This window comes from Apus apus, chromosome 6 (genome assembly GCF_020740795.1).
Source record: "Apus apus isolate bApuApu2 chromosome 6, bApuApu2.pri.cur, whole genome shotgun sequence".
Lineage (NCBI taxonomy): Eukaryota > Metazoa > Chordata > Aves > Apodiformes > Apodidae > Apus > Apus apus.
In genome coordinates this window covers 16,636,497-16,659,516 of record NC_067287.1, presented here as the reverse complement: position 1 = coordinate 16,659,516, position 23,020 = coordinate 16,636,497, and the positions used below count along the sequence as shown (strand labels likewise).

At 59.3% G+C, this 23,020-nt stretch overlaps 2 protein-coding genes across 2 annotated transcripts; both read left to right on the top strand.

Moving 5' to 3' along the window:
- The first annotated feature begins 7,632 nt into the window (after positions 1-7,632).
- CRYBA2 (crystallin beta A2) lies at positions 7,633-10,689 on the top strand. The gene is made up of 5 exons (XM_051623292.1): positions 7,633-7,660; positions 8,263-8,436; positions 8,860-9,001; positions 10,020-10,162; positions 10,460-10,689. Exons 2-5 carry the CDS (start codon positions 8,276-8,278, stop codon positions 10,605-10,607), a joined length of 594 nt encoding a protein of 197 aa, XP_051479252.1. The 5' UTR covers positions 7,633-7,660; positions 8,263-8,275; the 3' UTR covers positions 10,608-10,689.
- Positions 10,690-14,782: 4,093 nt separating this feature from the next.
- Positions 14,783-19,646, top strand: FEV (FEV transcription factor, ETS family member). The gene is made up of 3 exons (XM_051623297.1): positions 14,783-14,834; positions 15,850-15,924; positions 18,028-19,646. Exons 1-3 carry the CDS (start codon positions 14,783-14,785, stop codon positions 18,537-18,539), a joined length of 639 nt encoding a protein of 212 aa, XP_051479257.1. The 3' UTR covers positions 18,540-19,646.
- Positions 19,647-23,020: the final 3,374 nt, after the last annotated feature.

Here is a 23,020-nt window from a genome sequence, read left to right as displayed (position 1 = left end):
TCAGAGCCAACACCAGTGGCAAGGGATCTGCCGGGCTGGCAGAAGATGAGGTGCTGGGAGTTCTGCTGCCTGCACTGTGCCATGCTGATCCCCCACCCCCCCAGGCCCTGCATGGCCACTGCAAGGCACTGAGGACATGGTGACCCGTGCTGGTGATATGCAGGGTGCAGCTCTGCACGGGGAGAATTTGCATGGGGAGGGCAGGGTGCAGGAGGAGCACTGAGGAGGCAGGAGTGCGAGTGTCTGCATTTGCATATAGGTGTAGTTCCACAGGGGAACACGTGTTTGTGTGTGTGGCTGTGCAGGTGTGTGTGTGCCCTCCCTGGGCTGGGCACACAGTGCAGAGCTGGTGCATCTTGATGCATCTTGATGCAGCTTCAACCGCATGAAGTTCAGTAAGGCCAAATGCAAGGTCCTGCACCTGGCTTGGGGCAATCCGAAGCACAGATAGAGGCTGGATAGAGAATGGGTTGAGAACAGTCCTTCTCAGGAATTGGGTGTATTGGTTGATGAAAAGCTCAACATGAGCCAGCAATGTGCACTTGCAGCTACCAAAGCCGTGTCCTGGGCTGCGTCAAAAGAAGCATGTCCAGCAGGTCAAGGGAGGTGATTCTCTCCCTCTGCTCCACTCTCGTGAGACCCCACCTGGAATACTGTGTCCAGTTCTGAGACTCCCAACATAAGAAGGACATGAAGATGCTGGAGTGAGTCTATAGGAGGGCCACAAAGCTGGAGCACCTCTTCTATGGAGACAAGTTGAGAGAGTTGGGGTTGTTCAGCCTGGAGAAGAGAAGGCTCCAGGGAGACTTTATAGCAGCCTTCGAGTGCCTGAAGGGGCTACAGGAAAGCTGGAGAGGGTCTTTTTACAAGGGCCTGTAATCATAGGAAGAGGGAGAAAGGTTTTAAGCTGAAAGAGGGTAGACTTTAGATTAGATAGTAGGAAGAAACTCTTTAATGTGAGGGTGGAGAGACACTGGAACAGGCTGCCCAGGGGAGTTGTGGATGTCCCCTCCCTGGAAGTGTTCAAGGCCAGGTTGGATGGGGCTGTGAGCAACCTGGTCTAGTGGGAGGTGTCCCTGCTCATGGCACGGGGGTTGGAACTAGATGATCTTTAAGGTCTCTTCCAATTCAAACTATTCTATGGTCTTGCTGCTGCATTCACTGCTCTGTGTGTGCAGGTGTGTGTGTGTGTGCTCCTGCTGAGCTAAACGTGTGCTGCCACACTCGCTGCTCTGTGTCCTGGTGTGTGTGCGTCGTACAAAGGTGCGGGTGTGGGCAGAGGTGCACACCATTTTTGGCTCCCTGCAGGGTGTTGCCTGCAGGGTGTTGCCTGCGGGGTGTTGCCTGCGTGCTGCCTATCCTGCCCAGCCTGCATGGGGTGTGCCATAGCAGGACAGGCACTACTTTGCCACAGGACGTGGCAGAGTCAGCTGGGTAACCTCTGCACCCCAGTGTCCTGGGGGGAATCAGCCCCAGGAGCTGCCACTGCACACGGGGCTGTGTGGGCACCCCTAGACCTCAGCTGCCCCTCACTGAGCCCATTCACTCTGTTGTGCCTGCAGGAGATGCCCAGGTTGAGCAAGGGCTCCCTAACCCTTAAGGTCACTCATCCCCACCACCACTGCAGGTACCCAGCCAGCTTGTACATGGAGACTGAGGATTCTTGTGTCCCTGGGGCTGGGCTAATGCTGGTCAGGGTGGTTCTGAGCACCCTGGGTTGTCTCCAGCCCCCCAGCCTGCTCCTAGCCAAGACAAGGTAGTCAGCATAAGGGACTGTCCCAGTTCTGTGATGTGGTCCTGCAATCCCTGTGCCAGAATGTTGCTTCACATACTACCCCCAGGCATTGTGTCTTTTCCACATGTTCCCCCAGCTCAAGACCATGGGGAGAAGCAGCCTGCAGCCCAGCTGGCTCCGGGACAAGCTTGTTGTTATTTAGCAGGTAGGGTGGAGGTGAGAGATGGGTCCCAGGCATGGAGCTGCTTGTTGAACCAACAGACAGCTGTGTCCACCCCCAGCCTGGTCATGAGGAGGATTGGACCCGGTGGGGGAGAGGGGGGGGGGGGGGGCGTGCGTACAGCCTGGCATCCTTTCCCCTGTGCCCACAGGCCACTGGAGTGAGGGAGTGGATTTTTCCATTGCCTCAGGAAAAGGCTTTGAATCCCTATGAAAAAAAGAAGAGAAGGGGGAAGCAGGGGAGGGTTGCTGAAGGACTCAAGTTGCCGGGAGTGGGGAGGAAACCCTGGAGCTTGCACTAATCCTGCATCTTGGAGAGTGTTAGCCCCATCCTCTGTGTCAGCAAATCTGTAGTGCCGGGTACCCCAAGCCTGGGGGATGGAGACCGAGGAGGGTGCCAGGGCTGCTGCTCCTGGTCCTGCTGCTGCTGGCTTCAGGAGCCCCAAGGCAGGATGTTCTGTTCTTGCCGTACTTGGCTCAGCCCCTGCCTGTGTTGTCTCCTCAGAGCTGCTGGAGGAGGGGAGCAGCTGCTGCCAGGCTTTTTGGCTGCTTCCTCAATGAGCGTCACCTTGGCTTGTGGCACCTGGCACTACAGATGTTGCCGACAGGGGAGTGGAGGAACACCGAGGTGGAGCAGAACCTTGGCTAGGTGCTGGCTGAACACCCCAGGTGCTATAGATGAAGCTGGGACCTGGAAAGCTGTGCTCAACCCGTGGTGCCCCCGCAAATATCATGTTTATCATATTATCACCAAGGAGGTGCACCTGCAACTTCATCCAGGTTGGGCTGTGTGTGTAGGTTTGGACGTAGTCCTCCTGTCTCCATCACTATTGCCCTGGAACTGATCTGGACTGGGCACTGTGCAGGGACCAGCATGTTTCTCCAGGACACTGTAGCTAAGGGGTCCCCTGGGGTACCAGGCTGGAGTAATCTGGGCTAGCAGGCAGAAGATCGCTGTGGCTGGCACCAGTGGGTTCCATTTCAGGTCAGGATCTGGACCCAAGGACCAGATACCAGTTCCTCTGCTCTGGTGCCTGGCGTCCACATCTGGGTAGGGTATGATGGATGTGGGGGGGACACTTGATGCTGCAAGGGACCTGCCACTCTGGGGCCCCTTTTGGAGCAGCCTGGCTGGATCTTCTCCCACTGTCAGTTCCATACTGGGGCTGGGCAATCCTGGGGATACAGCAGTTGCCACCTGCTCACACCCAGGCTGTAATCCACAGGCAGTAGGTGAGCAGCTGGTGGAGCCTCCCTGACCTTCAGGTGGGATTAATCCCCATGGGAACAGTGGGGAGCAGGCAGGTGATGCCACATTCCCCCGGCAGCTCCTGGGGACTAAGCAAAGCTGGCAGGGCCGAGGGACTGAGAAGGCCCCCACGCCAGGGGCAGACCCACAGCCAGGGCCAGGCAGGGGCCAGGCAGAGCAGGTCCTGGATGGGTGGCAGAGTAGTCTTGTTTTGGTGGGTCTTGGTGAGTACATCTCTGGAGATGTGTATGTCACAGGGCAGAATGGGCACCCCTGGTTCCATGGGGAGGGGGTGAGCAGCATGCCCAGGGTGCCAATGAGGGCAGCAGGTAGGCAGGTCGGGGGAGCCAGTCTCAGTGAGGGGACTGGTGGCTGGCTGAAATCCATGGATGTATGGGGAGAGTGAAGGCTGTGTGAGGGGTGTTGCATGGAAGACCACCTCAGCAGGCTGTTTGCAAGACTCAGCTGTGAGTGGGAATGTGTGGATACCCCTGGCACTGCAAGCAGTGTCTCTGCCCTTCTCCGGCCCTTGGTGACAGCATCCAGAGACCAGTCAGCATCTTGGTCCCCAGTTCCCATCAGGGCTCCTCTCCCACTGCCTACACACCCTCAGAACTCATCCTGCCCTGAGTGCAGGAGAGGCTGGGGCAGGTACCCAGTGAGCTCTGCCCCAGGGAAAGCCTGAGTGCCTGGAATCTCTCAGGGCATGGAATGGCTGACAGTCATGCGTGTGCGCCTGTGTGGGAGCTAATCCTGGCAACATCTGCCAGGCTGTTTGCTATCCCGGGAGTTTCCGGCTGCAGGGAGGGGATGACTCGGTGCGCAGGGGACACGTGCGTGCGGGGCGGCTGGCGTGTGCTGGGGCTCCCTGTGCAAGGCAGCCCATGTGCAAGAAGGCTTCTGCGGTGCGTATGTGCCTGCCCATGTGTGTCCTCTGTGGGCAGCAAGGCCCCAGGAAGGGACAAGTGGCATTGGGAACCTCAGCAAGCCCCTCAGCTCTGGGGATCCAGAAGGTGGATGGTGGTGGTTTTGGCTGGGATTTACGAGTCCTGGTGTGGCCATGTTCAGAGCAGCCCCAAAGAGGTGATGCTGGGGGATGAAAGGTGGTGTTTGCCTCCTTGCTGGGGAGATGAGCTCCCAGGGAAATGAGACTTGGGGAGGAAGAGGAGGAAAAATGAGCAGTGGGGCTGGGTGGGGGGAATGACACTGCCCCTGATCTAATCAGCCAGACCTTGCAAATAAAAGCCACCTGTTTTGGCCCTGGCAGCAGGAAGCCATCCCCAGAACAAACAGAGCACCAAGCAACTGGGAGAAAGACAAACAGGGGCCGGCACCAGCTCCATCTGCTCCTGCTTGGCCCAGCCCCTGGACCTCCAGCCCCCTGGGGAGGCAGTGCAGCCCCCAGTGGGGTGGGAGGCAAAGAGAGAAGGGTTAGCAGGGCTGGGGGGGGGGTGGCCAGGGCTCAAACCATGACATCAGCCAGATGCAGGACCGAACACAGCTGTGCTGGCCTGATCAGTAAGCCCAGATACTCCTAAAAGTGGGAAAGATAGCAGGCTGCCATGAATCCCAATTGTGTCTCTGATGTGACATCAGCATCAGAATGTCCAGGCATCACCTGCCTCACCTCCCTCAGGGCTGCTTTCCAGCCTGCTCAGCTCCGCAAGCTGTGCACCATCCTGGGACCAGCACCTGCACAAGGCACAGGGTATAACCCCCTGGCTGGGGACCACAGACAGCATGGTTTGGGCTTTGCATGGAGCAGCTGGGGACCTTGTCCTCCCACGGTGACCTGGGGCTGCCAGCCGCCCACACGGAGCCCGGTGGCATGGAGAAACCCGATCTGTTTTCTTGTGCAGGGAACAGGCTGAGCTGGGAGGGATGCGGGGCCCTTATTAAATTAGCCTATGCAGAAGGCCCTGGGTGAGCTCTAACCACCTCCCAGAGCCAGCAGCTGCCCTTGAGCAGAATTGCTGCCTGTCCCCACACAGCCTCCCCCTGCCTGTGTCTCCTGCCTGTGTCCCCAGCCATGCAGGTGTGGCTGGAGGCTGGCAGGTGACCCAGCCACAGGGATGCTGGTTGGTGACAGGGACTGCCCAGAGGTGCTGGGAGATGGCCCAGGGAGGCCAGGCTGCGACAGCATCACGGGGTGCAGTGGGAAAGGGTCCTCATTATGGCTTCTTGTGGGTGACCCTCCTGATCCACTGTCCCAGGACTCAGCTATGGCTCCCACATGGCTGTCCCAAATGTGCTGAGCTGGGGGGACTGGGGGTGGATATCCCAGGGTGTGGGACACATTGAGAAGTGAGGAAGGGGCACAAAGCTTGCATCTGGGGGTGGGTTTCTCCCTTGTTCCCCCCTCAATGCTTTTGTCCAAAGGATTTTATGGGGGTGACTGAGCTGCCTGCATTCCCCTCATGGCACAACACCAGTGCCCTACAGATCCTGTAGCACTCTACACAGTGCCCTACGCACCCCATACACACATCCCATTCCAGCCTGCAGCATCCTACATATCCTGTGGTGCCTCATGCCCCAGGACTCTAATACACCCCACAGTGCCCTGTACCCTATAGCCCCAGACTGCACTCATATCCCAAAACACCCTAAACTATCCAGCGCCCCACACCTCTGCTCGCACAGCCCAGGTAAGGGGCAGCAGTGATGTTGGGGGACCACGCAGTGCACTAGCTCTGCATCTTGCCCCACCTTCCCCAAGGGCTGCTCAAACTTGTCCCCCAGCACTTTGATGCATGTCTCCAGGCTACATCCCGGGGGTCTGCTGACCCCCATGCATCCCCTTCTCTCCCAGGGGAGCATTCCTGCCCTTCCCTCCATCCTCAGCTCCCCCAGGCAGCTCCCAGGGTATCTCCCCCCGCCTGCTAGGAGCGCCCAGGGCGTGGCAAGGTGAGGGTCGCCTCCCCAGCGCCTTGTCCCCAGCCAAAGGCCACCGATGTCCCTTAGCTGGAGCCAGCTCCAACCGCTGCCAGGCTGCACCCTCTGCTGGGACCTGCAGGCATCGGCGCAAGCCCCGCACAGAGCCTGGCAGCAGGGAGGGAAATGCAGCAGTGGGGGGGACACGAAGAGGACCCACGAGTCCTCCCCCCAGCACATCCGTGCTGTTACACCTCAGTCCCTAAATCTCGCTGAGAACGGAGCAGAGATGTCAGGCGTCCTAACACGACTCCTAGCTGCCCATGCTGCACTCTCCATCACTGGCATTGCCAGGCTCTCTTGGGATGCTGAGCCCATGCTCCAGACCCCCAGGAAGGTTGGGGTTTTCCTGAGAAGGTTCGGGGGGCTCTGGGCCAGCCCTTGCCTGGAGGCTAGCATGGCTCCTGCCCAGCTGAAGGTGAGGACTGCCCAGTCTCACCACAGGCTATGCTGGGATGCTGCAAAAAACAGTGCTGCCAAGAGACCTGGGGTTTCATCGCCCAGCAGGGCACTCTCCTTTTCCGGTTTGTTTGGCCTCATCTATCCCGGGTCCTGGTAGGAAACACTTGGGACATCTTCATGGCATGGTGCAGTCCCAGGCAGGGCTGGTCCCACTGCCCAGGTAAAGGACACAACTCTTCCCCAAAGCTGGTCCCTTCCCGCTGTGCATGGTGTCCCCCTGTCTGGACAAGATGTGTGTGGGGAGCACAGGAAGCTTTTTGTCAGGTCAGGGGACATGTCCATAGCATTGCAAACAAGGAACATGTAACATAACTAGGTCCACCAGTGCCCGGTCCAAACCCAACACAGGAACCCCTGCAGGGTGTTGCACATCTCCCAGAGCATGAATGGATGAAGCTGCAGCTGTGCCAACACCTCCTCCATCCCTCTCACTCACTCTAACCTTCTCCCACCCCACACGGAGCCCTGCCTGTGCAGACTGAATTCCTGCCTCGCCAGCTCAGGACATGCGAGGCAGAGTCTGACTGGAGGAGGGACCCGAGGTGGTGGAGCCCCAGGGTGAGGGGCAGATGCAGCCCCAGGCCAGCTCTGGGTCCCAGAGGGAGGACATGTATGCCCCTCAGCTCCCAGCTGGCAAATCCCCACTTCACCCTGGCACATCCTTTCTACCAGCCTCAACCCTGGCAAAGGCTGCGGGTGCCCTGGGAAAGGCTGGTTTCCTAATCCTCGGGCCAAGCGGGGACATTGTCCAGGGGCAGAAAGGAAAGCAGCGAGTCAGGCCCTTTGCCCATTGTGCCCTGAGCCCCTGCGCAAACACAGCCCAGCACTTTCATTGTCAGCCCCGTGGGGCGCGGGGGGGCCACTCTCGCCACACTGCCTAACTGGAATGGACAGCCGGAGTCTGGGGTGGGTGCCCACCCCGTCCTCCCCCCCCATCCCCTGCCTGCTGACACAGCGCCCTGCCCGCCTGCACCATCGGCACTTCAGCACCCGCCTATAAAGGGCAAGGGGAAAAGCCGGCGCCGGCACCGCCACCTTCGCCTCTGTGCCCTGCCGACCAAGTAAGTACCAGGCCGTGAACCCCCAAGCGCCCCCACAGCACAGGCGCTGCCATGCTCCCTTCACCCCTTGCCCCCCACACCGAGCCCCCCACCCACCCACCGCACATTCTGGGGAAGGGCAAGTCATGGGGTGCTGCGTGGCACAGCAGGGGTACCCTGTTCGGGCAGGAGGGACGCTGGCACCCATCTTTGCAAGAGCCAAACTGCTCTGCCCCAGGGCTGCATGCTGCACCTGTGTCTGAGTCGGTGTCACTGCCACCCCACTGCACCGGGTAGAGTGCCACCGAACCTGTGTGGCCCTGGGAGTCATCATGGGGAGACTGGGAGCAGAGAAACTGGGGCAGCCTCAGGTACCTCACATGGAGAGATGGGGCATCTCAAGTGCCCTCTGCAACTTGGGGTCACTGGACAGAGCTCCTCCAGCACCAAGGGAAGGAGAATGGGAAGCCTTCCCTGTGTCAGCCTGGGAGTGCAAGGGGCCAATGGCACGGGATGTGTGAGGACAGCACCACCAGCACCACAGGCTTGGTGGCAGGCAGAGGGGTGGCTGGGGGCTGATGGTGGGCACCTGCTTGGGGTGATGAGTGGGACTCTGCCAGCAGCGGAGTGACTTGCATGACCAGCAGCGAAGCCATGGACACCCTGGGGCAGTACAAGATCACAGTGTGGGAGGAGGAAAGCTTCCAGGGCAAGCGCTGCGAGTTCCTCATGGAGTGTCCCAGCATCATGGAGCGTGGCTTCCGCAAGATCCGCTCCATCAAGGTGGAGTCTGGCCCGTAAGTGCTCCCCCAGCCCCATTGCCCCTTGGATTACCCCTTTCCAGCAAACCCACTGCTTCCAGGGGACTGTCAGAAGCTCCCAGAAAGCCAGAATACCCAAGGCCTTCTTCAGCTCTGACACAGCCTCATCGTGTGACCTCCCTCCCTGTACTCCTCGCGTGGCACCTCTGTTTCCCCATCTGCAAAGCAGGGAGACCATGCTGAGCCGAGGCATGGTTTGGAAGCAACAGTGTGGCCCAAGGGAGAGGGGTCCCACTCTCAAAAGGGACATTTGCTGCTAGCAAGGACCCCGACCTCTGTGACAGACCCACACCCTGCCAGAATGTCTCCATCCTCTGTGCAGGAGGGAGAAGCCAGCCCTGAGCTAAGCCTGGGGGCTGCAACACCCATCTCTAAGAGCTTTCCTCCTCTTCCCTTCAGCTGGGTGGGCTTCGAGTACCCCGAGTACCAGGGGCAGCAGTTTATCCTGGAGAAGGGTGACTATCCCCGGTGGGAGGCCTGGAGCGGGAACAGCGGCTACCGGACTGAGCACCTGCTCTCCTTCCGGCCCATCAAGTGTGCGGTGAGTTACGGGGACACCACCGGGCTGTGCTCAGCCCCCCGGCAGTCCAGCATGGAGGGAGATGAGGGACAGACAGGAGGATGAGTTATGTGGGATATGGGATGGAGGGGCAAGGTATGCATAGAGGTGCTGCGGGATGGGGGGCGGGCTGCACCCACTGGCTCCTTCCTCCCTTCAAGGACCCTGGGATGCTCTTCAGGGCTAAAATTTAGCCTGAGGCACCATCTCAGCTCCTTCTGCTTTGTGCATTGGAGAGCCATCTCCCAGGCTGGGGTCCCCAGGCCCTGTCCCCACACCCCAGACACCTAGGGATGGGGTGAGTGAGCAGAGAGGAGCTGGCAGGAACAAAAGGTACTTGGGGTGTGGGGTCTGTCCCCCTCCCGCCTGGGGTACCCGAGCCGTGCCCAAGCAGATGCAGCCTCTATCATTCCATCTGCAGAGACACTGGTGCTCGCAATAGCAGCACGTCTGTGCCTCCGAGCTGGGGGTGCCCCCCCCAACTTTTAATAATCACCAGGCAGATATGCTTGGGCTTTAATAAAGGGGATGAGATAAGATCACTCCTTACTGGCAGGACTGCTCCTCGGTGCAGATAGATGCGTGGGGGGGCTGGGCATGGGGGACAGTGCCGCATTGCTCAGTGTCCCAGAAATTAACCCCTCGGTGCCCAACACCCAGCAAAGCCCCACAGTCAGAGGGACCACTCTCAGCAGCCCTCCTGCAGCCTTGGGGACTATGAGGATGCTGAAGGCAAGAGGCCCATGTGGGTGCAGAGGATGTGGCCACCATCACCGTCACCCTCACCTACAACTGTGCGTTAGGACCACAGGGACATGAGAGCAGCATGCTCTTGGCAGCCCTAGGGTGGCCCAGTGAGGGGATGCCAGTCTGAAGGTCATCCCCATGCCTTGCACCAAAGCTGGTGCTGTTCCTTGGTGTGTGTCCCTCTGATGCCACATCCCCCATCCCTGTGCAAGCCACCATATCCCCACTGACCCCCAGCTCTCTCCCTCTGCAGAACCACAATGACAGCAAAGTCATCCTCTACGAGGCGGAGAACTTCCAGGGGCACAAGTTTGAGCTGAGCGACGACTACCCCTCGCTGCAGGCCATGGGCTGGGGCAACAAGGAGGTGGCATCCATCAAAGTGAACGCCGGAGCGTGAGTCCCACTGACAGGGAGGGGGGCAGTGGGGGCTGAGAGCAGGAGATTGACAAGCACCTCCCTCCTGCATAGCTCCAGAAATGGGGGAGGGGGACTGCAAAATGCTAAAAATCTAAGGCGTGGGGTGTTTTCTGTCCTTCCTATTCCATGGCAAGCAGAGGGGATGGGATGGGATGGGATGGGATGGGATGGGATGGGATGGGATGGGGTGGGGTGGGGTGGGGTGGGGTGGGATGGGATGGGACAGGGGGGCGGGAATTGGCCTGGTCCTCTGAACCAGAGGTCTGCCTTCAGGTGGGTGGCATACCAGTACCCTGGGTACAGGGGCTACCAGTACGTGCTGGAGCGGGACAGACAGAACGGCGAGTTCAAGAAGTACAATGAATACAGCAGCCAGGCCCACACCAACCAGATCCAATCCATCCGCCGCGTCCAGCACTGAGCAGGGGCAGGGCCGCGTGCTCCGCAGCCTCTGGGCTGCTGTGCAATAGACCTCTATCCGGTAGCAAATAAAGGCATTTGTCAAAAAAAAAAAAAAAAAAAAAAAAAAAAGGGTTCTCCTGCCTCTGCTCTGCTCCTTGGGGGGGCTGCCAGACCCAGGGAACCCCTGTGGGGTGGGAGGCAGGTTGCCAGCCCAGAGCCCTGCTGCACCCCAGCTCTCAGCACCTGGAAGGGGTTTCGCCTTCTCCAGGTGGTTTTGGACCCATGGCCATCTCCTCCCCGGGCTGAGGTCTCTGGTTTCACGCACAGTGAGTAGAGGGAATCCCACAGAATGGTTCCTACCCCCCATGATGTTCTGCCTGGGGAAACAGGAACTTACTAGGCTTACTGGACTAAGAAGGAGCTGGAGCCAGGAAAGGACATCCAGGGGTGTTATGTCCTGGGTCCTTCTCCCAGCCTCAGTGCCAAGGAAAGTAATTGCTACAGAACTTGTGAACACATGGTCCGCTTTCTCTGCACCCCAGTTTGGAAGAGAGAGGGGGATCCCTGACTGCTGCAAGCCTGGGGAGGAGGATCATTGGTGCTATCGGGGTGGGGGCAACTGCCACAAATTGAATGGACACAGCTGGGACAGGGTTGGAGGCACAGGTTTATAAACCTGGGTTGTGTGGTGGTGCGGGGGACAGTGACAGAAGGTCCTCAGGACAGTGTCCCACAGCTGGCAGGGGCTCAGTTCACTACTCCCAGCACCCTAAGGGTCTGGGTCCCCCCACCCCCAGCCTGGCCACGCCAGTACATCCGTTCCAGCATCCGGCTCCGGCTCCGCCCTGGCACGAGCCTTCCCACCCAGCCTCCTCCTCTAGCACCCTTTCCCAGCCTCCTCCTCTTCCAGCCTGCTCCATCACCCCAAAGCCTTCTGGGGAGCAGGCCTCTGGTCCAGAGGTGCTCCCTACACCTTGGACATCCCCTCTAAAGCTGCAGGATGGTGGAACAAAGCTAAGTGGCTCGGACACATGGGTCTCCATTTGCCCACCCTGCTACAAGTACACCTGGACTTGGGGCTGTGGGTGTTCCAGAAGGGTGCTGGGAGACTGGGAAGGACTGGGCTGGGGGTGGTGTATACACCCCCTGCACACAGGGCTGTACAGAGACCACAGCCCTAGCATGCATGTGTGCATGCATGTATGTGTGTGTGTGCACTGCACAGATGAACTTGCACACAAGAGTGCACACAAGTGTGACCTGCTCCCTCTCCCCTGGCACCCCAGTGTGCACCATAGCAAAGCCCCAGCACTTTGTGTATCCCCTACCCGCTGTGAGGTGCCCCCCAGCCCTTCCCTGTCCCTGCTGGCCCCACCCTGTCACGGCCCCACGGCAGACGGCCTCTCCCCCTGCACAAACACATTCCTGCACACCCGGCCAGGATGCAGCCAGTCCAAGGCCACGTCAGCTCAGCTCCGCTCCGTGCCACCAGCACACAGGTGAAGTTGTCCTGGGCACCTGCCCACAGGGCTGCGATGGAGGTGGGGAGCCGTGGGGGGTCACAGCAAAATGTGGGGTCCTTATTGCTCCATAGTGGGTGGGGGGAGAGAGCTGGGTTGAGGGGTGGGGGGCAAACTGCCTGCTTGCAGCCAGGGGGACCTTCTGCTGCTGCCAGCTGGGTGCTCCATGTGCCTGGGCTCTGTCCCCTGGCACCCCACAGACCTGAACTCTCACCTCCAACATCCCCACAGACCTGAAGCCCCATCCCCTTGTTCTCCCCTTGACCCGGACCCCCATTGCCTCATGTACCCTGTCCCCCACCCCCCCCCATCCTGTGGGTCTGCCCCAACTCTTCTGTGTCCCAGCTCCCCCATGAAGCTGGGGTCACATTGCTAAGGTCCCCAAAGCTCCCCACAGGAACAGGACTTCCTAGCCCTTGGGACCCCACAGTCTCTGCCCCTCTGTACACCTCAGACCCCAGGTCACCCAAAGCCCCGAGTCCCATCATACCCCCCTGTAAGTCCCTCCACCCACTGGCTTTCTCAGGGATCCAGGAGTTCCCAAGCCCCGTGACCCCACAGCCCCCTCATCTCCCACAGTCCTAACCCTGCTTCTCAGGCTGATCCCAGACTGCTCCACCCACACTAGGCTGATGTGGTGTCCCTCAGCCCAGACCCCTGCTGTGTCCCCTGACATGCAGGTTACCTGGAGATGGATCCTGGTCACTGAGGCTGCTGGAGGAGAGGGGCTTGGTGGATCTGGACCCCTCCTCACCTCTCCCCACTGTCTCTGGGGCTTGTTTTCCGTTGCCTGCGTTTTTTTTCCAGTGACTCAGGCAGCGAAAGCAAGTCTGGGAGGCTGTGGAACTGCTGCTGGGAGAGCTGTACTTGGGGGGCTAGGGAGGAGAGGGATGGGGGAAGCAGCCAGGGCTGTTGGGCTGTACAGAACTGGGACACTCCACTGCAGGATTCAGGGAAACTCAGGGGACAAGTTGGGGAAAAGAAACTTTGGAAGGGGTGTTACATCCAAACAGGATAAGTGGGGAATTGGTGGAGGTGTAACATGGGATCTGCTTGTGTTTCCACCCACCAGCATCCCCTCTCTGTTTCCAACAGAGATGGATGGCAGGGGTGGAGCACCCAGAGCCTAGCTCGGCACCCATAGGACCCCCTGTTTCCTGAACACTTTGCACACCCCCACCCAGGAGAAGCCATCAGCCCCAGCGGGCTGTGGCACCCTGTGGCACCCTGTGGCACAACGGCTGAGCATTGCTCCTCATGGCCTGTGGCTTCTTCTTATGCAGGTCACATTTCAGTGCCAATATAAGTAATATCCATGGGTCTGGCATGATGACTGTATCCTGATTTCCATTGGATTCACGTCTCACAATATCACTTTCAAGAAATTCAGCTAAAAGTCCAGCGTGAGAGCTCATCCTCTTACTAGACATAGATATCATTGAAACACTGCAGGAAATGTCATGGTCTAATGGGTGGCTTGGCTATATGGCATTGGACTCTTGGAGCAGAGCTGATCCCTGCTGCTGGCACACCCTCTGGCTGCCTCAAGCTGCAGGGTGCTGGCTGAGGGTCTGACAGCACCCCACAGCTGCATGTAGCAGCTGAAGCCATGAGTGGTGGGGAAAAACCTGTCCAGATGTGTCTTTTGGGAGCCAAGATCACCTCAGCCCATTTCTCAGTTGTGACTTTCTCCCCAAATCACCCTCCTGACTTCACAACACCCAAGGGTTGCTCAGGACAAGCTGGTGGAGATGGGTCCATGCAAGTTTGAGTGGGTGTTGGGGGTCACCCACCTTCTACAGGTCCTAATGAACATGGGCAGGAGGTTGAGACAGGACCAGAGACCCATGGGTGGTCACAGGCTTAACCATCCATGACGCAGAGACTGTCCAGCAAAGCACCAAGAAAGAAGGGAGTTGGCAGAGCTGTGGTACATCCTGGTGCCACCAACCACTGGCGTGGCACTCATCCACGCTGGAGTTCTGGGCACTGCAAAGAGATCCCATCACTGATGTCTCAGAGCTGGAGGGACATGCTGAAGACCCAAGTGACCCACCCCAGGGCTGGGGAAGGGGCAGGCAGAGAGCCCTGAGGCCAGCAGCGTGGGTGGCTCAGAGGAACGGTGCTGTGTGGTGAGATGCAGAGGTCCCAGGCAATGCTGGCATCATGGGGACCACCACGCCTTCTGGCTGCCCGTGCAGGACACTGGTGGTGGTGGTGGGAGGCCAGGTCCGGTGGACTCCAGGCAATGGCCGAGCCCCGCTCCCAGCTGGGATGGCAGCGCCGTGTTTGCGAAGAGTTAAGGAGGCGGAAGAGGCAGGAAGCGGCCCGAGCCGCTCTCCATAGAAACCCGCGGCTGTGATTAAAGTCTGATGCGGGCCCGATAGCGGGGGGGGGGGGGGGTTGAGAGGGGGGGGGCGCGGGGTAGGGGGGGGATGAACAGCGCCCGCTTTAATTACAGCGGAGGAAATTGCTGGAGCCGGGGCCCCGAGCCCCTGCGAGTTGCCTGGAAACTCCCCCCCCGCCTCGCCTCCCCCGGCCCCTGCCCGTCCCCTGCCCGTCCCGCTGCCATTTATTCGCCATCAGCTGCTCCCTGATAAAGTGGAATAATAATAATAATAATAGGGGCAGGAATATTAAAACATGCAGCCCGCGGGCCGCCCCCACAGCTGCCATGAGACACGGCGCCGGAGCGGTGCCACTGCTGCTCAACATGTACCTGCCAGGTATGGGCGGACCCCCCGGCCGCTGCCCTGCCGCAGCGCCGTGCACCGCACAGCACCCGGCCCCGCCGCCCTGCCCCGCTGCTGCCCCCGGCACCTTCTCTGCCCCGGCTCCCTCCAGCACCCACCCTGCCGTCCCGTTTCCCTCCGTTTGTCCTCCCTGCCTCCAGCCCCCCAACCATCCCTTTCTCCCTCTTTTCAACTGCCTTCGCAGCCTTCCATGCTCTCACACCCATCCTCCCGCCCTTCATCTGCCCACCATCTCCATGTCCTTCCATCTGTCCCCCTGTTCTTCCAGCCTTCCATCCACTCCTTGGTCCTTCGAACCCAGCCTTCCCACCCATTCACCTTTCCCGTGTGCTTCCATCCATCCTTCCACCCCACTTCCTTGTCCCTCTGTCCCTCTTTCTGTCCTCACTACCAGCAATCCCCTCCACCTACCCTGTATCATTTCTATCAGCCTGTTTTCCACCGTCTTACCCATTACCTGCCCTTCCTTCCACCCATCCACCTCTCGCCCTTCCTTCCCTCCTGATTCTTATTCTTCTCTCCATCTACCCACTCATCCATTCTCCTTTCTGCCTTTCCATTCATCCACCCATCTCCCCTTCCTTCCTTCTTTCCATCCACCTCTCCATCTATCTCTGCTCTCCCCATCTGGCCGCTCCCCAAACATTGATACTCGTCTTTCTTTCCACCCGCTGCTCCTGCACCCATCCTTCCACCACAGCCGCCTCCTTTCCCTCTCCCCTTGCCCCGCAGCTCTGTCCCTCTCTCCTTTCTACCCGAGCCCGCAGGATTTTCTATTCCTATTTAAAAGCTTCCCCGGCTCCGTCGGAAATCGGATTTCCTTTTTCCTGGACGCGCTTCCTGGCTTCGCCGCGGCGGCGGGGCAGGCGAGGGGGAGCGGCCGGGGGCTGCGGGGAGGCTGCCCGCGGGTGGGCGCCGAGAGGTCGCGGTCCCGCCTGGCCCCGTCCCCCTCCCTCCACCCCCACCCGCGCCCTTTTTTCCTCCCCAGATCCAGTTGGGGAAACTTTGTTCAAAGACGGCAAGAGCCAGGCGTGGGGGTCTCTCAGCCCGGGCGTGCAGAAAGGTAAGAGCATCGCTGCCCCTTCCTCGGGACCGGCACCGCTCCCCCCTGGCCCTCCCGGAGCGCGGACACCCCGGGCACACGCACCCTCCTCCGCCCCGCAGACCTCTCTCCTCCCGTCCGTGTACCGGGTGCATCCCGCCGCCAAAACTGACAGACTGGGAAAAGCGGCCGAGCCCCGGCGGCCTGCAGCCCCCGTCCCGTTGCAGCGGAGGGGGAGCCCGGTGTCCAGCACCCCGGCCCACCTCGGGTCCCAGCTGGCTCCCCCAGCTTGGGTCTTCGCCGCTGCTCCGAGGCATTCGACGGGATGGGAGCTGTGGGGGCTAATCCGGGTTTGGGAAGCTGTGCCCGGGAGCCGCCATCAGCTGCTGGTGCAGGGTTGGGGCTTGAGCAGGGCATGGGTCGGCTGGGAGATGATGGATCCCCGGGAGCGGGAGCCATCCATTCGGATAAAGTCGTCCAGGAATCCCGGGGATCAGCCAAGCGCTGGCTGGGGAGCAGCCTGGACCCTGCTGGGGAGTGCAGCAGGGCTGGTCATCAGGCAGGCGTGGGGCCAGTGCTGTGGTGTTTGGGCTGTGTACCTTCCCTCCCTGGCAAGGAGACAAGGAGCCAGGGAACACTCTGGTTTAAGGGAGGGAGGGGGGCAAAGCTGGGACTGGTTGTGGGGGGCAACCTTTTGCCTCTGCACTATGGACTCTGCTCCAGCCATCCTCTGTGCACCACACTGCATTTAGAACCTTTCTGGATTCCTGGAGGTTTCCTTGAGAAGCTACCAGGCATTGCAGCACAGCACCCTGCAACAGGCAGGATTGAGCCTTGCCACCCCACCCAGCTGCACCCCCCAAAGCCTCCCTGCCCTCCTGGCATGGCATGAGGCACCCCATCAGTGGGGGACAGCAGAAGCCCAGGGTGGGGGGCTGCTGTGGGGATGGAGAAGGGACAAGGGCTGCAGATGTACCCCTAGAAAGGACGTACCTCCCACCTAGTTTCCAGGATGGGAGATTTGGAAATAACATACTTTGGAAAGATCTGGGCTTGTCCGTCTGCATCGGGATGTCTGAGCAGGGGTTTGGTGGAATAAGGATGGATGGGGAACAGGTCTTTCTCACTACTTCCAGAGCAAGAATTGGAGGGCACCAGTTAAAACAGGCAGGTGTGAAACAAGCAGGACAGTGTGGTTCTCTGTGGGAAATGCAGCTGAAATGTGGGAGTGACGCGGGTGTCGTGGGTGCCAAAACTCTGTGTGGCATCTAATCCCCATTAGACAAAATAATGGCAGAAAAGTCCTGGGAGGAGGATGAAATGAAAAGACGCTTCCTCTGCCACTGGAAAGGCCTATGCTGCAAGGGTTGGGGTTGGGAGCAGGGCAGTGCAGGTGGTGCTGCTTGGGAGGGTGTGGGAGGGGTCTGGTTTAATGCAGGGCTGCACTGCAGGGTAGCTGGGTCCCAGAGGTGGGACTGCACATCACCTGAAGGTCCAGGGACCCTCTCCTCTGGTGACCTCTGGCCAGACTTAGTGGAGCCTGTTCTGTGCCTCGCCATGGGCATGTTTAGCTGTGCCAGGCTCCTGAGTGTGCACAGCCAAGCACAGGGGCATCTTGGTAACCCACCAAGGGTGCTCCTTACTGTAAGCTGTGGGTGCAATAGCCGTGGCTCAGAGAGGACCGTTTTTCTCCAAAGATAAGGATCATTGGTGCCTGATTCAAAACCACAGCAGGTCCTGCCCTTTTCTGGATCCTCCTTCCCCTATACCCACCCATGCCTGACAGGGGTGCAGGTCAGAGCAGAATTGAACCCCAACTTCAGCTTGCCATGGAGACATCCTTGCAGGGCACAGTGCCCCTAGAGATGGGCAGGGGTCGTGCTGTGACACCAGCCCAGTTTCAAGCATAGGTGTCAGTGGGGATTACGGGTGATGGGATGGATGTGGGTGCTGCCAAGATACCTCCCTCTTGGGGCTTCAGATGAAAGAACCAGGCCAGATCCTCATGCCAAAGCAAATGAGCAGGTATTTGTTTTCAGGGAGTTGAGGAGACTGGGGCATATCCTGTCCTACTCCTTGTGCCCTGAGAGGGAGTTTTAACCTCTCTGGGACTGGACCTTGCAGGCAGTGGGCAGATCCAGCTGTGGCAGTTCCTGCTGGAGCTGCTCTCGGACCGGGCCAACCTGAACTGCATCGCCTGGGAAGGCACGAACGGGGAGTTCAAGCTGATCGACCCTGACGAGGTGGCGCGGCGCTGGGGCGAGCGGAAGAGCAAACCCAACATGAACTACGACAAGCTGAGCCGGGCGCTGCGCTACTACTACGACAAGAACATCATGACCAAGGTCCATGGCAAGCGCTACGCCTACAAGTTCGACTTCCACGGGCTGGCACAGGTGTGCCAGCCAGCCACCCCTGATCACACCCTCTACAAATTTCAGGGCAATCTAGCCCCCTTGCCCTTCTCAGGCATCTCCAAACTCAACCTCATGACCTCAGGGGTGACACCAGCTGGCTTCTCCTACTGGCCTGGCTCCAGCCCCTCCCTCTACCCTGGGCATGGGCTCCAGCCCTCTGCCCCATTCAGTGCCATGGCAGCCTCCCACCTCAACAACATGAACAACCATTACCATTAGAGGCTGGGCCATGCCAGGTGGACCTCCCTGTCTCTGGCAGCATGGGGCTGTGGAACTCAGCAGGGAGGGATGGGGGGGGTGGGATCGTGCCCTGCTCTCAGTTGCCCCCCTTCTAGATTGGAAGAGTGGCATGGGGGTCAAGGGGTGGTTGCAGGGTAGCTGGGTTGGTTCCCTGGTGTGGGTGGCTAGAGGACAAAAGCCATCTAAATTTAGGGTCAGAAGGGATCCATGGTCCTGGAAATGGATATGGATATCTAAAGCACAGAGTGACTGAAAAGAAAACACATGGGCTCTCCTGTCAGGGACTGTGCTCCTCCTTTCCTTTACAACATGCTGCCTGCTCCATGAACGTCCTTAGCTCTTCCCACAGCCTGCACCTGTCCTCTCCTCTTCTTGCACAGACAAGCCAGGTGCTGGAGTCCCAGGGCAGCTTTGTCCATGGCTGAAGGTCCCACTGGACAGGGGCAGGGAAAGGGGACCCTCCTTGCCGCTCCTTGGTTCCCCACCATTGTCTCCAAAGCCTTCCTTTCCCCCATGCCTCCTACACCTGCTGATGTTGGCCTTCTCCAAACCTCAGGAGAAGCTTTGGTCTGGAGGGTGGGTGCCCTGCATGTGTTAACTCCTGCTAGGTAGAGCTCTGGGGTTGGAGGTGCCAGGAACAGGCACAGGGTGCAGCCTTCAGAGGGAAATGCCAGAGCCTGGAGGAAGCACAGCCCTGCAACTCTGCCCTCTCCCCAGTGCCCAAGGACCACATGGGATGGTCCACAACACCATGCGCATGACCCCATGTTTTACTGGTCACTTCCAAGTTTAATGTTCCAGCTTTACTGTGGCTTTAGCCCCTCGCATGGGACACCTTCCATGGGTGGAGACACTCCCCAAGGCAAGGCTGGGTGGGAGGTGGAGCAGAAGGGATGACAGCAGGGCTGGGAGCCCCAGGCACTGAGAGGCAGCCCTGGGTCTCTCTCCCCGGGTCCAAGGAGGTGGCCTCAACCTCTGGAGCAGGAATGTGGCCCAGTGTGTGCAGAAGAATTGGACATGTTGGGATCTGCACTGGCTGAGGGGAGGGATTGGTCTTCAATAAAACAGAGAGGTGCTGTGACCTGTGTCCTCTCATGTCTGCAGGGGAGTGGTGAGAGGGGAAACCCCCCAGCAAATCCAAGCCAGAGCACCTGTATAGCTGGGATGGAGAGGATGCAGCCACCTTGCTTTGTCCCACACACTGTCTTTTCTCTGAGAATCACCTCTGGCTTTTAAAGCCCCACAAGAGATAGAGCAGAGTTAGAAGCCACTGGCTTGATACGTTCCTCCAGGCAAGCTACATACCCTCTTCCCAGGCTGTCAAGAGGATGTGGCAGCTGAAGACAAAGAGGAGACACAGTTGACCTAGTAGGACATCTGCCACCCTGCCATCACGCAGGGGAATTCTGGATGTCAGGAGACAGATCTATTGTGACCCACAGAGCCTTGTACAACCAGCGTGGAGCAATGCACTGGGCCCAGCACAGCCTGATCCTGCCACAGGTGTTCCTGCTGGGCTGTGCTGGGCCAGGAGTGAGATCCTGAGCCATGGGGCCAGGTGACTGATGGTGGGGTGAGCACAGCAGCACTGCTTCCTCAGCTCCAGAAATAGACAAACAGATCCACTGGTGCTCACAATGGCTGGTGTGGGCTCAGCAGCTGCCTTCCACCTGCCCCCTCCTCCCAGGGGGTGTGCTTCCCATCCCATGCCCGTAGGGGGTCCAGGGTGCCAGGGCTGGGGGCCAAGCTTATAGCAGGGATGCAGCCAGCAGTGTAGGGAAGGGGTGACATGCAATTACCCAGCTCAGGGTGGGGGACATCCCCTCACCCCTGGCTCTGCATCCCCTAGATCAGAGCAGCCCTCAGATCTGGGAGCTCTGCACTGCACCCCTCACCACCCCTTCAGAGTCCAGGGACTCTCATGGCCTTGGTGGTATCTGCTCAGATGTGTCTTCACTGCCCTAATGAGCTTAAGGGAGAAGGATCTGATGTCAGTGTCTTCTTTGGAGAGAGCTCAGGCTGTGGGATGGAGTGGGGGCTGATGCTGCCAGGGGGAGCCCATGTATGAGAAAGAAGCTGCAGGGACTGGGGGTGCTGTCCCTTTCTCCAGTGTCCCTGAGCCTTGCACAGCCTGGTCCCCAAGGACAGCAGGAGTTGAAGGGGCAGGGGACATCAAAGAGTAATTATCTCCATGCAACTAGCGCTCAGACTGGAGACCCCCCCCCAGCTTGGCCTTACAAAGGCAAAATGAAGGGGCTGGCCACAGCTGGGTCCCTCAGAGCCACGAGGCTGTGCCTCTGCTGGGGGACCCTGCACCAGGACTTAGGTAACTACATGACGCAGGGCAGCACATGGATTAAAGGATGTGGGTCACTTGTAGTCTGTGTCCCCCAGCTCCTCCCCTCCCCCCCCACCATCCAGTTCTTACCTCTTCTATCAATGCCTGCACCAGGGAAGCAATCCTGGTCCTTGCTGCATGTAGGCCAAGACATGCTGGGGAAAGGGGCAAGTTACCTTCCTGGAAGAGGGAGGAGCACCTCACACCCCCAGTGCAACAGGCTGCAGCTGAGGGTTTGCTTAGCTTTGCACTACGCTCACCTGGAAGAGTCCCCCTGCACCAGAGTGCCATCCCAAAAGCCAGGAACCAGCCCTGCAGCCCCCGGGGACAGCAGCCAGGAGGGAAGATGGACATCCATGCAGATTGCGCCAGCGATGCTCGCCCCTGTCTGAGGATGCAGCAGGTGTCACCATGGCAACCTGGGATGCTCCCATCCCCAGGCTTCACTGGGAGCAGCACCCCCCCACACACACACCATGCTGCGCTTACTGGAGGGGGGTTCAGAGCACCTCCTGCCCTACGCCAGCCTCCCCCCTACCCAGAGCCCCATCTGACCCAGCCTGACAGCAGTGCTGCTGTCCTCAGTCACCAAAACTGCCGGCTCACAGCAGACTGCAGCAAAATCCTGCCAATGGGTGAGCAGGGCTGAGCCCGGCATGGTTCCCAGTGGAACTGTTACCCCTGGCCCTGACCGGAGGTGCCTGGCCCAGGGCCTTGATGGGGGAGCACAGTCCCTGGGTGGGAAGCCTGTCCCAGGTGGCTGGCAGCAGAGAGCATGGACCCAGTGCATTTGCAGGCTCCAAACTAACCTGTGGATAGTTCTCAGGTGCTCTGCCCAGCATGCGATGGGATAACATGGTTCCAAAGGGCCTCAGTCTGCACTGGGAAGAGCAGGGGAGCAGACCACATGGCCTGGCAGCTTCTTCTGCTGCTTGTGATTAAAGGCAGAAGGTTTTTTCCTACTTGAAAAAACCTTAATCTTTATGTCTGGCTCTGCTTAGCCAGCAAGAGAGCAGGATTGAGCCTTGGCCTCAGCCTCTTACCAGGATGGCAGGGGGGACTGCTCCAACTCCCACAAAGCCTTCCAGCCCCCCAGCAAGGGATCAGAAGTGGGAGGGAGTAGCCCGTCTCCTATTTTAGCAGAGCCACACCACCACTTCTTTCATTACTCATGCTGAGAAGAGTCATCGGAGCACAGCCAGGTCATGTTTGTCACAGGGGACATGGGCTGCCTCCCTGCCCACCGCTGCTCCCCCTCCAGCTCTCCCAATTCCCACTTATTTCCTCCTGGCCACATCTCCACTTCGATAGCTCCCCGTCTCAGTACCGCCCCCCCGCAAGCTGCTGACTCACATCCTCTCTCCAGACGCCACCTTCCCTTGGCCTGGCTCCCTGCAAAGCACTTCGTGACAGTGTGGCTCGGCTAGAGCCTGCAGGTGCAGGCAGCTGGGCCCCAAACCCCCTCTTAAAGCCCCTCCAAGGAGGTTCCAAAATATGCTGCTTTCTCCTTTGCCAATGCAGTTGGAGCTTGGGCCACCCTAGATGCACCTTTGTGCATTTCTGGTTTACTCCCCGCTCACTGCCCTCCCCAGACACAAGGGTGCTCTGGATGGAGTTCCAAACGTTGCCCTGCTGCTATCTGCTCTTGGGTGCTAATGCAAGGGCTGCTGGGATGTCCAGTGTCCTGGAGCTGCTTCTGCCCAGCAGTACACTGAGACCTTGGGCTGGACTCTGCTGGGGGCAGGGGCCAGGCAGCGGGGAAGACTGGATTAATGCGCTAATGCCAGATTACACTCTAATGCGGGACTTCTGATGAGAGAGCTGCACCCAGTCCAGCCCGGGGCCACTCACTGCCCAGGGCAGGCTCCCCATGTCTGCCCTAGGCCACAGCTTGGTGCTTCCTGGCCATCCCCCAAGGAGCTCGGTCCCCAGGGGTGACAGAGGACCATGAGACAGGCAGGGGACACAGCACAGGGTAACTTCCATGCTCACCTCTCCACTGGGCTGGACACCATCCACAGCCTAGGCAGCCCTGGCTCTCTGCTCTGCCAGGCTCTGTGCCAGAGATTGACCGTCACAGCAGGACTCCAAGGCATCTGGTTCCCCTTCTCCACCCACCTCA

What these genes read in the sequence shown, in the direction of transcription:
- FEV (XM_051623297.1), top strand. Translation starts at nt 14,783, where the DNA reads ATGAGACACGGCGCCGGAGCGGTGCCACTGCTGCTCAACATGTACCTG. An exon ending in GCTCAACATGTACCTGCCAG is followed by an intron (nt 14,835 to 15,849) that starts GTATGGGCGGAC and finishes TTTCCTCCCCAG; the next exon opens with ATCCAGTTGGGGAAACTTTG. An exon ending in CAGCCCGGGCGTGCAGAAAG is followed by an intron (nt 15,925 to 18,027) that starts GTAAGAGCATCG and finishes TGGACCTTGCAG; the next exon opens with GCAGTGGGCAGATCCAGCTG.
- CRYBA2 (XM_051623292.1), top strand. Translation starts at nt 8,276, where the DNA reads ATGACCAGCAGCGAAGCCATGGACACCCTGGGGCAGTACAAGATCACA. An exon ending in ATCAAGGTGGAGTCTGGCCC is followed by an intron (nt 8,437 to 8,859) that starts GTAAGTGCTCCC and finishes TCTTCCCTTCAG; the next exon opens with CTGGGTGGGCTTCGAGTACC. An exon ending in ATCAAAGTGAACGCCGGAGC is followed by an intron (nt 10,163 to 10,459) that starts GTGAGTCCCACT and finishes GTCTGCCTTCAG; the next exon opens with GTGGGTGGCATACCAGTACC.